Here is a 10,497-nt window from a genome sequence, read left to right as displayed (position 1 = left end):
TGTTTTCTGTATGTACTATGTACCTTATATTTGTTGCCCTATGATTATATAACGTTTGTAAGATACTTGAATAAAACTTGTTTTATTATCTTAAAACATGCAGTGAGAAGGGGTTATTTGACTGAACTCTGTAGGCATACAGAGCAAAGTGAGTCCCATTATGAACATTTTCATTTCATCTCAAACCTTTATTTCTACTCGTAAAGCACTGAGGTTTCCCTCATTTACAGTGTTGATGAGTTCACACAGAGACACAAATAACAACAGAACAAATACAATACACAATAATAATAAAAATAATAATAATAATTAAAAACAGTTACAGAACATGGACCAAACCAAACACGTCCTGCAGCTGCTCTGATGGAGGGAGAGAGAGAGCTGTAGAGAAAGAGAGAGAGCAGGAGAGAGAGGCAGAAAGTGTGAAAGAGAGAGATGGATGGATGGATGGATGGTGTCCAGGCGACAAGACCTATCTTAATTTATCAGACATTATTTCATGTCATTTCAATTCACAGCTATTTCGGTGGCGTGACTAGCTTCCGTCCTACCAGTCCTGAACAGAAACAAGCCAGCCTTGCACATAAGCCAGGCTGAACCTGGCCTGGTTAGATACATGGTTTATTTAGTTGTAGATGTTTTTTGTTGCTGGTAAAATGATCTTTAGGTAGTAGATACTGCGATATTGTCTGTAGAATATGGATGGTAAATATGATGTCATAGAGTCATGGTTGTATCTGGGCTTTAGTCCAGAAGTCCCATTACATAGCAGGTCCAGTCCCATTACAGAGCAGGTCCAGTCCCATTACAGAGCAGGTCCAGTCCCATTACATAGCAGGTCCAGTCCCATTACATAGCAGGTCCAGTGTGTCAGTGGACGAGCTACAGGGTTCTGTCGCCAGGAGGAGATGTACTACTGTGTGTGTGTGTGTGTGTGTGTGAGAGAGAGAGAGAGAGAGAGAGAGAGAGAGAGAAACAGAGAAGGGTATTTTGAATTGAATTGAATATCTCTATATTCAATAGAGCCAAATGTACTTGGCAATGGTAAAAATGAATTGTGGCGACCCAGGTGGTACACACACACTGCTATTTATTATTTATATTCATTTATAGCATCATAATTTTACTAAAAGCATTTGACCTACTTTATAATTTTTACCACAGGGTGGCGCTGCTTCCTGTGAGGCCCGAGCAGCAAAGGGAACCCGCCTCCTTTTCACTTGTCGTCCAATGAGAGACGACGTTCCTTTGTTGTCAAACGTGCGCCGACAGCGGAACTGTGAGCGATCTTGGAGACAGGCGATCAATTTGAGTGCATCTAAACAAGGTATTTTTTACAAACGGGGTTTTGTTTGAATGCATTTGTAAATGTCTACACACTAAACCAATATTTCACAGTTGTTCATGTAATGTTGACTTTAGATTCGGATCTACAAATAGCCATAAACTGTAAAGAGGCCTACCGCTTGCACGAAGCCTCGCGCTGTTAGCTAACTGCTAGCTAGCGTGACTTGACTCACAGTTGTACGTGCGAGATAACCAATGTGTCACGAAGCTGCCTAGATTACTGGCCTCCCATTTAGTTCCGTTCACGTAACGTTAGCCAGTTACATGTACCATCGTATTGCAAAGCTAGTAAGCTAACGTTAACTAGCTCGATAACAACCGCAATTAGTAGCTAGGGCCTAGAATGAGCTATGCAGTCAGCTGCATATTATGTCACTGCTCGAATGTACCTATCCATATTGATAACATTTCCTTATCCTCTCAGTAAACACTGTTCTTATTGAGCTGTTATTATTTGCACGACCAACTGTAGCTGACACAAAGGCTACCGCTTACTTACTTACTCACAGTACCGATTACTGTTCCATCACTTCAGTTTCTCGTTCAGTAAGACTGACTTGAAGTTGTGCAGAACAAGTCCTTTGTAATCATGGGCGGAAGACGTATCTGCTCATCACCAGTTTTGACCCCATGGATGTTTTCAAACTGTGCTCATTAGTTTATGAAGGCTGAAAATGAAATTACGTTCTTGGAGCTCTGCCATAAGTGCTCTTTGCGGGATTGTTTCGGTCGACAGAGCCACATGAATAGGCCTACACAATCATGACATGAAGAAGAGAGAAAGATCTTATCTATATATTTAATCTTATCTATATATTTAATCCGGGAGTTAAATATTTGATGTCCAATGAATGGCAACATTGAAAGTAGTAGCTCTAACTACTCACACACACTCTTGGTCTCTACATCCTTCTATATCTCCGCTAATTCACTTTCTCACTGTTGATGGCGTTATCTTGCGGCCTCCCCTGTCCCAGATGGAGGTGGATCAGCTGCTGTCTCTCTCTGGCGCGGCGCTGGCCCAGGCTGTCAGCGCCCTGCTGGAGACTCCCGGCCTCTACGTGTTCTCTGACATCCTGGAGCTGGCTAACGTCAGAGAGGTACACACACACACTCTCCCAAGGTCACCCCACATCTCAGAGATACAAGACACAACTGCTCTCCTCTCTGCTGTAGACCCATTCATGACCTCTCTGTCCCCCCCCGGCCTCCCCTCCCTCCACATCCCCCCCGTCCCCCTCCCCCCCCCGTCCCCCCAGCTGGAGACGGGGCCACACGCTCCAGTGTTCCAGCTCCTCAACCTCTTCGCCTACGGAACCTACTGCGACTACAAAGGTAGGCCGGCAGCAGCAGCAGCACTGTAAATAAGTGATGAGCCCAGCCTGGAGTTGTTTTATTATTAGAGCTGTGTTTCTCTCTGGCTTGCGGGCAGCTCGCTCATCACTGGCCTCCTCACGCTGGCCTGGGAGGCAGCAGGAGTCATTTACTGAGCCGGTCACTGGAGTCTAGTCCAACCCTGGAAGGGGAAACCTCTGTTAAACACGCAGACGTTCAGGGGAATTGAGGGGAATGGGTTTGTCTGATGATCTACAAATCACGTTCCAATTCCATGTGAGTTTACTATCAAAAGAGGACTCATCACTATCACCAGCAATGTGCTTAACAATCCGTTTTGCTTTAAGCAGGCGACACAGAAGTAAAAAATAAGGGTGTGTGTACGGTCCTATCTTTTCCAAAAATGCAAATCCAGAGGATGTTCAGTGTGTGAGCGTGTGGTAGAAGTGAGGAGTGGAGCTTTGCGAGGAGCTGTCAGAACATCCTCCTCAAAGGGGTTGAGGAGCTTCTCCAGGGAGAGGAGCAGCAGCCAGCCTCCTGGAGAGGAGGGCCGTGGGGACCCTGTCTCCCCTCTGGGCCCCACTGCTCCTCTCCACACCCCAGCTCCCTGACACCACAGGGAGATGGATTCAACTCAACCTCTCCCCCCCCCCCCCAGAAAGGGCAGCGTCTCTCCCAGAGTTGACCCCAGCGCAGAGGAACAAACTCCGTCACCTCTCCATCATCAGCCTGGCGTCCAACCTCAAGGTACCTTTTCTGCTATATTTGAAGAGACTCCGTGTTTAGGCTCTGTCTAACCCGTTCCAGCGTCCGTTTCTCTTCCAGCCCTGTGCTCAGTGAGTCTGGGCGTGCTCAGGAAAAGAGAGCAGACGTTGGGCGGTGTTAATGATATTAGCAGCAGGGTTCTGGAAAGAACCACGACCGTCCAACTGTGACACATTAACAAGATAAAAGAGGAACTTTTGAACAGGCGGACTGTGATTCCTCCCCAGGTCGATAGTTCTAAGGGGCAGATCAGAGGGAGGGAGACAGATCGCTGGGGGATATAAATATATATATATATAATACTGTTTTATTACTCTGTTCATTATTACTCTCTGTTCTTTCTCACTCCCGCCTGATTTCACTTTCTTTATTTCTCTCTTGAGCGTGCAGCGATCCATCCATCTAACCCTCGGCTCAGTCACTCTCCTCTTCCTCGCTCTCTCTCTCTCTCTCTCTCTCCATCCCATTTCTTGATTCCCCTTTCTTTCCTTCTCTATAGCTCCTGTAAATAATTGATTCATTCATTACTTTCTCAAGCCCCCCCCCCTCCTCCTCTACTTAACTCTGTGGGGATGCAGCGCTGCAGTCTCTATGTATGCATGAAGGCTCACCTGCTCTGCTGAATTGCTCAATAAAGGCTTGTTAAACTCAAAACTCACTCTCTCTGTGGCGTTGAGCCGACATGAGTCATTTCACTGTAGCTGTTTTGTGATTCTGTATTGACCCAATTAAGCTGAACTGAGACTCACTGCTCCTGCTTTTCTCTGTCTGCTCCCGTCTACTGTGGTAGTGAAGAGTATCTAAACCCGGTCTCTACCTCTGCACCCCCCCCTCCCACCCTCTCTCTCTCTCCACCCCCCCCCCCTCCCTCCCCCTCTCTCTCCACCCCCCAACCCTCCTCTCTTTCCACCCCGCCCCCCCCTCTCTCCACCCTCCCCTCTCTCTGCCCCTCTCTCTCCACCCCACCCCTACCCCTCTCTCTCCACACCCCCTCTCCCCCCCGCCCCCCTCTCTCCACCCCCCCTTCTCTCCCCCCCCACCCCCCTCTCTCCACCCCCTCCCCTCTCTCCACCCCCCTCCCCTCTCTCCCCCCCACGCCCCTCTCTCCCCCCCGCCCCCCTCTCTCCACCCCCCCCTCTCTCCCCCCCCACCCCCCCTCTCTCCACCCCCCTCCCCTCTCTCCCCCCCACGCCCCTCTCTCTCCCCCCCCCCCAGTGCCTGCCCTACTCCCTCCTCCTGCAGCAGTTGGAGCTGAAGAACGTTCGTGAGCTGGAGGACCTCCTGATCGAGGCTGTGTACTGTGACATCATCCAGGGCAAGCTGGACCAGAGGAAGCAGCAGGTGGAGGTGGACTGCAGCGTGGGCAGAGACCTGGGCCCCAACGAGCTGCCCAACATCGCCCACACGCTGCAGGAGTGGTGGGTCCCGTCGGCCCACCTGGGCACCGGGTCGCTCTGGTCCTGGTCCACAAACTGTCCAGACATTTTTAAGCCAAGTTTTTGTTAAAAAAAAAATGAAAATGTGATTTGGCGCGTTTCCATCAACTGATTTAGAACAAATAAACGAGGCGACGCAAAGCAGGGTTCCGTCAGAAGATGGCGGTGTGGGCATGGCTGTTGTAAACAGTAGAAGAAGTCGAGCCTGAAAACAAGTTACATTTTGGAGTTCTTGGTAGATTGTGGCATGGGATGTTTTTTGGTGGATGAAACCACAGAATAATGATCTCTGCTGCTAGCAGCCATGTTTCTGCGTGTGCACGGGACCATCAGGGAAGATGTGTGCAGCGGAAACAGCTGATCAGTCATGTGACTTGAGTGTTCTCCACGTCACAACTGATTCTCTCTCTCTGTCCCTCAGGTGTTCAGGGTGTGAGGCGGTCCTTTGTGGGATTGAGGAGCAAGTCACCAGAGCCAATCAGTACAGAGAAAGCCAGTTAAAGGTCAAAGTTCAGGTGGAAACAGAGGTCAGTTGTGATTTACCTCCTGGTGTGCCTTCCGTTCTGACAGTGTCCTACTTTCATCTGGGCTTGGAGCCATGGAGGACATTTCATTTCAGCGATGTCCAGCGTGAGGTGGAATCTGCTTTTAACTGCCTCTCCTCAGATGGTGAAATAAGGCGCTCTCTCTCTCCCTCCCTCCCTCTCTCTCTCCCTCTCTCGCTCTCTCTCTCCCTCTCTCCCTCCCTCTCTCCCTCCGCCTCTACCTCTCTCTCCCTCCCTCCCTCCCTTTCTCTCTCTCTCTCCCTCCCTCTCTCTCTCTCTCCCTCTCTCTCTCTCTCTCTCCCTCCCTCCCTCTCTCTCTCCCTCTCTCGCTCTCTCTCTCCCTCTCTCCCTCCCTCTCTCCCTCCGCCTCTACCTCTCTCTCCCTCCCTCCCTCCCTTTCTCTCTCTCTCTCCCTCCCTCTCTCTCTCTCTCCCTCTCTCTCTCTCTCTCTCCCTCTCTCTCTCTCTCTCTCTCTCTCTCTCCCTCCCTCCCTCCCTCCCTCCCTCTCTCTCTCTCTCTCTCTCTCTCTCCCTCCCTCCCTCCCTCTCTCTCTCCTTCCCTCTCTCTCTCTCTCTCTCTCTCTCTCCCTCCCTCCCTCCCTCCCTCCCATAGGTGTCAAACCTGCAGAAAACGCTAAAGGCCAGCTCTGCCTCCCCGTCATCAGGCCCCGCCCCTGCAGGAGCCGCATCCAATCAGGACGCAGACCAGCCAGCGGAGCCCCGAGACCCCGCCTCTTCTCAGGAACCACGACAACCAGGCAAGAAAAGTTCAAAGGTGAAAGGGTAAGTTGGATGATGCTCCTAAGGTCAACTGCTTCACCCTCTGCATGCTTCCTCATAGAATTTGACTTTTTTCCAGAAGAATGTTCATTAATATGCACTGTCCCTACTTAAATAAAATAAAAAAATAAAAAGGTGTATATATATATGAGACGAGGCCTAATTTCTCTTAGGTCACATGGGAAATCTGAATGTTATTTTTGTACAGATAGATAGAATGCAAGGCAAGTTTATTTGTAGCACATTTCAGCAACAAGGCAATTCAAAGTGCTTAACATGAGACAGATAGAACACAAGAGATGGAACACGAGATGGAACACAAGAACATATGAAAAGCTTTGTATGGGTTCCATTCATCATGCTGGTATTAGAGGAGGAGTAAAGGGGAAATCATGTTTAGCCCTGTTTTAAGGTTACTTATGATCATATACAATGGTTCAGATCAAAACGTTGACAAAACTAGCACTTTTGAGAAAGTCTGATAATTGCTCTACCACCGTTTTGGTCATACAATGGATGTGGGTGGGCACCTTGAAAAATCATTCAAAAACATGTTAAACTCGATTTCAAAGACAAGAAACTCACCGAGGTGTTAGTTGGCGTTCTGACATATTCGCCATAAAGTAAGATTCTAGTTCATCTGGAAAGGCTTTTTTAAATATTTAGCATAGAACTATTTAGTCGCAGCACATACGTGTGTAAACTTCCGCTTGAACTGATTCCGATCTCGCGCAATGCCTTGATCTCGGGCAGGCTCGAAACGATAAGCGCTGCCATCAAAGTCTAATTCCTCACGATCAAATTCATACTCTTCAAGATCAGCCATTTTGATAAGCATTTTCTGAACTGTAGCCCAGGGCTTCCTTGTCTGTGAGCTAAAGAGTAGCGTGATCAGTGAACAAACTAGCTAGCCTAGCTAACATAAACAATAGCTACCGTAAGTAGTTCCGCTTCCTGAATGACCTCTGCGGATTGATCTACACATCTACAATGGTTGCGTCAATACACGTCAATGGATTTCACAAAATAATCAATAAAACCCTACAGGATTCATACTTTGCGGTGAATTTGATGTCAGAACACCAACGGACCACTTGGTGAGCTTCTTGTCTTTGAAATCGAGAGTTTAACATGTTTTTGAATGTTTTTTCTAGATGCCCATCCACATCCATTGTAGCACCAAAACGGTGGTAGAGCAATTATCAGACTTTCTCAAAAGTGCTAGTTTTGTCAATATTGTGATCTGAACCATTGTATATGATCATAAGTAACCTTAAAACAGGGCTAAACATGATTTCCCTTTACTACTCCTTTAACATGGCCGTTCAGATCTGGACAACGCTCTTCTTCTTTCGTGTGTCATCATCAGATGTCCAGCTCAGTAGCGTATAGCCACGCCCTCGTCTCAGGTCCCACATCGAAGAGGCCAGCCTCCGAGGGTGGTTTATACAGGGGACAGGCGGTGATTATGTGCTCAGCTGTCTGCTCCGGCTCCCCACACTCACACGTTGCTCCGTCTGCCAGGCCCCACTTCCTCATTGTTGCTCTGTAGCGTCCGACCCCAGTTCGCAGGCGGTTCAGCAGGGTCCATTTCCGGCGCGGCAGTTCCTCTCCTTGAATACCGCCTCCCGGGTCCTGGATGTAACGGTGGATGCGTGTAGGCCCGGCCGACTCCCACTCCTGCTTCCAGGCTGCCGCCAGCCATGCCTCTGGACAACGCTCTCATTAAATGTCAATAACACTCAGCATCAGTGTTATTTTATTTCCCCCAAACATCAATTAAAAAGCCAACAGCGTGTGTGTGTGTGTGTGTGTGTGTGTGTGTGTGTGTGTGTGTGTGTGTGTGTGTGTGTGTGTGTGTGTGTGTGTGTGTGTGAGAGTGTGCATACGTATTCCATAATCCAGTATCTCCATTACCAGAGGGTCTGTGTTTTGTAGTGCTGCTCTCATCTGACTGTAGTTCTCTCATTGGCTCGTTGGCTCCTGGCACCAATCAGATTCCATCTCCCAACACTATTTAGCAAGAGCACCGTAGAAAAGAAAAAAAACAAGCTTAGCGCCGCCAAAGACTATTGTGATTGGTAGGGATGCACTAATTGCAAAATTCTGGGCCCATGCCGATGTTTAAAATAACAATCCGGCCGATGGCCGATGTTTATTTTATTTTATTTGTGTTCCCCCTTTTGTGCCAGGGAAACAAAGAAATTATGCCTGCTTTTCAAATGGCCAGTTAGATTTGATGTGTTAAAATCCTTGGCTGTAGTACCTCCTCTTGCCAAGTTTTACAAGTTGCATAGCGCATATCTTTGACTGAGATGGTGAAATATCCCCACACGCCCGCCATTTTTATTTCACTGGGTAGGCTACGTTTTGCAACAAAAAAAGCCTTAATTGTTGCGACATAACATCGGCCACTGCCATCGGTGAATGTCATTTTATTTGTCGATGGGCCGATGGCAGTCAACAAGGCCAACATCGGCCGATGCATCGGTGCATCCCTAGTGACTGGTTCAAAGCAGTTTTTCCCCCGTATCCCAGTGATGATAGCGTAGGCTCAACCAGACTGGTCTCTAGCGCTGGAACCCCCCCAGAACCAAGCCTGGAGAGCAGGTCTGGCTCCGCTACCCAGGGCTCTGTGTCCTGCTTCCATCCAGCACAATCACCACACGCTGGTTCCACATCTGTCCGCCTGGGAGAACGTCCTGGAAGGACTGTTCCTGTCTCTCTCTGGCTGTGGCTGCTCTGCTGAACAGAACCAACACTTCCTGTTTGTGTCGTTGCTCTGAATGCTTCCTGTTTTTGTTGTTGTTGACAGGCTACGGGGCAGCGGGAAGATCTGGTCCAAGTCCAACTGAAGACCGCACCCCCCCCGGCCCGAGAGACCCCCCCCCCCCGGCCCAAGAGACAGACCCCCCCGGCCCGAGAGATCGCTCCCGACGAGACCCCCCCCCTGACCCGCTGACGTGCTGACAGACGTGCAGAAACTGATCATGTGACCAGTGCACACCAACACACACACACAAACCAACACACACACCAACACACGCACCAACACACACACACACCAACACACACACACACTAACACACACACCAACACACACACCAACAGACATTAACACCGTTACTAGCACCAGGCATAGAAATTAAGACTTTTCTTGTACTTACAGACAGACACACAGACACACACACACACACACACAGATAGGCCAACAGTGAGTCAGGCAAAGCACCAGGAGTGACAGACTTGACAGCTATTCTGACAGCTGTACAGCCAATCAGACGATCTGCTCTGTGCACAGTCCATCACCAATTGTAACTTGTGTACACACACATACACACACACACACACGCATACACACACACACACACACACAGCCAGACAGGCACTTTGCTCCGAGCAAAGTATCGTTTTTGTCGGTCAGTCATCAGGAGGCGCTTGGCACCATGCAGTGAAGCAGAATGTGTATTTGATGTGTGTGTGTGTGTGTGTGTGTGTGTATTCTCGTTTTAAACATTATTTTGTTTATTTGTTTGAATGTTTGTATTTTTCTGCTGAGGACTTGAGTTTCGACATGTATAAAATCAGGAATAAAATAACCCCCAGTTGTAATGTACTAATACTGACTTCCTCTTCCTGACTCTTAAGTGCTCTTCAAAGTGCTTCTCTTGAGGGTGCGTTTCTAAATGTTAACGCGCAGAAGGGGGCTATCAGCTAGGAGGTCAAGCCATTAATTAGGGCATCTCCCCAAAGAGACTAATAGATTATAGAGCTGAGCCTTCCCGTGTTCAGTCGACATGGTTACACACACACACACATGCGCGCGCACACACACACACACCACAGGGTGCATTCATATTTGATATCAGTATTTTTTGCCCAGAGCCTCTATTTCAATGTCAGAACTGCCAATCGGAACTGTCGGTTCACCCTCCCTCCCCCCCCCCTCGCACGCTCTGAATGTCCTTTTACACGCTCGTTCTGTCCGTCTCCTCTCCCTCTCCCTCTCCCTCTCTCTCTCTCTCTCTCTCTCTCCCCCTCCCTCCCTCTCTCTCCCTCTCTCCGTTCTGCCTCTCTTCTCTCTCAAACCTCTCTCCATCTTGCAGGACGTTAATGGTCGCAATTAAGTCCTTGGGCACCTGCAGAGAGAAACAGATACAGGCTAGATGGATAGGAATGGATGCTGCTATCCTGTTTTAACCCTCTCTCCCTCTCTCTCCCTCTCTCTCCCTCCTCTCTCTCTCTCCCTCTCTCTCTCTCTCTCCCTCTCTCTCCCTCCTCTCTCTCTCT

General features: G+C 48.9%; 1 protein-coding gene across 2 annotated transcripts; it reads left to right on the top strand.

Annotated features, from left to right (window-relative positions):
- Positions 1–1,238: 1,238 nt before the first annotated feature.
- cops7a (COP9 constitutive photomorphogenic homolog subunit 7A) lies at positions 1,239–9,805 on the top strand. Of its 2 annotated transcripts, none has more exons than XM_084444278.1 (8): positions 1,239–1,327; positions 2,325–2,447; positions 2,607–2,682; positions 3,341–3,429; positions 4,663–4,865; positions 5,305–5,410; positions 6,041–6,202; positions 9,023–9,805. In XM_084444278.1, exons 2-8 carry the CDS (start codon positions 2,325–2,327, stop codon positions 9,167–9,169), a joined length of 906 nt encoding a protein of 301 aa, XP_084300404.1. In that variant the 5' UTR covers positions 1,239–1,327; the 3' UTR covers positions 9,170–9,805. The 2 variants fall into 2 exon arrangements, with proteins under 2 accessions (XP_084300404.1, XP_084300405.1); XM_084444279.1 differs by having other exon boundaries at positions 6,041–6,210.
- The last annotated feature ends 692 nt before the right edge of the window (positions 9,806–10,497 follow it).

Source organism: Borostomias antarcticus (genome assembly GCF_949987555.1).
Source record: "Borostomias antarcticus genome assembly, chromosome: 10".
Lineage (NCBI taxonomy): Eukaryota > Metazoa > Chordata > Actinopteri > Stomiiformes > Stomiidae > Borostomias > Borostomias antarcticus.
Note: the sequence above shows the minus strand (reverse complement) of the source record. Positions and strands in the feature narration are given on the sequence as shown.

Bases quoted from the DNA above. Each gene is read 5' to 3' on its own strand.
- cops7a (XM_084444278.1), top strand. From the start codon at position 2,325: ATGGAGGTGGATCAGCTGCTGTCTCTCTCTGGCGCGGCGCTGGCCCAG. The intron at 3,430-4,662 runs GTACCTTTTCTG...CCCCCCCCCCAG, and splicing joins GCCTGGCGTCCAACCTCAAG to TGCCTGCCCTACTCCCTCCT. The intron at 5,411-6,040 runs GTCAGTTGTGAT...TCCCTCCCATAG, and splicing joins AAGTTCAGGTGGAAACAGAG to GTGTCAAACCTGCAGAAAAC.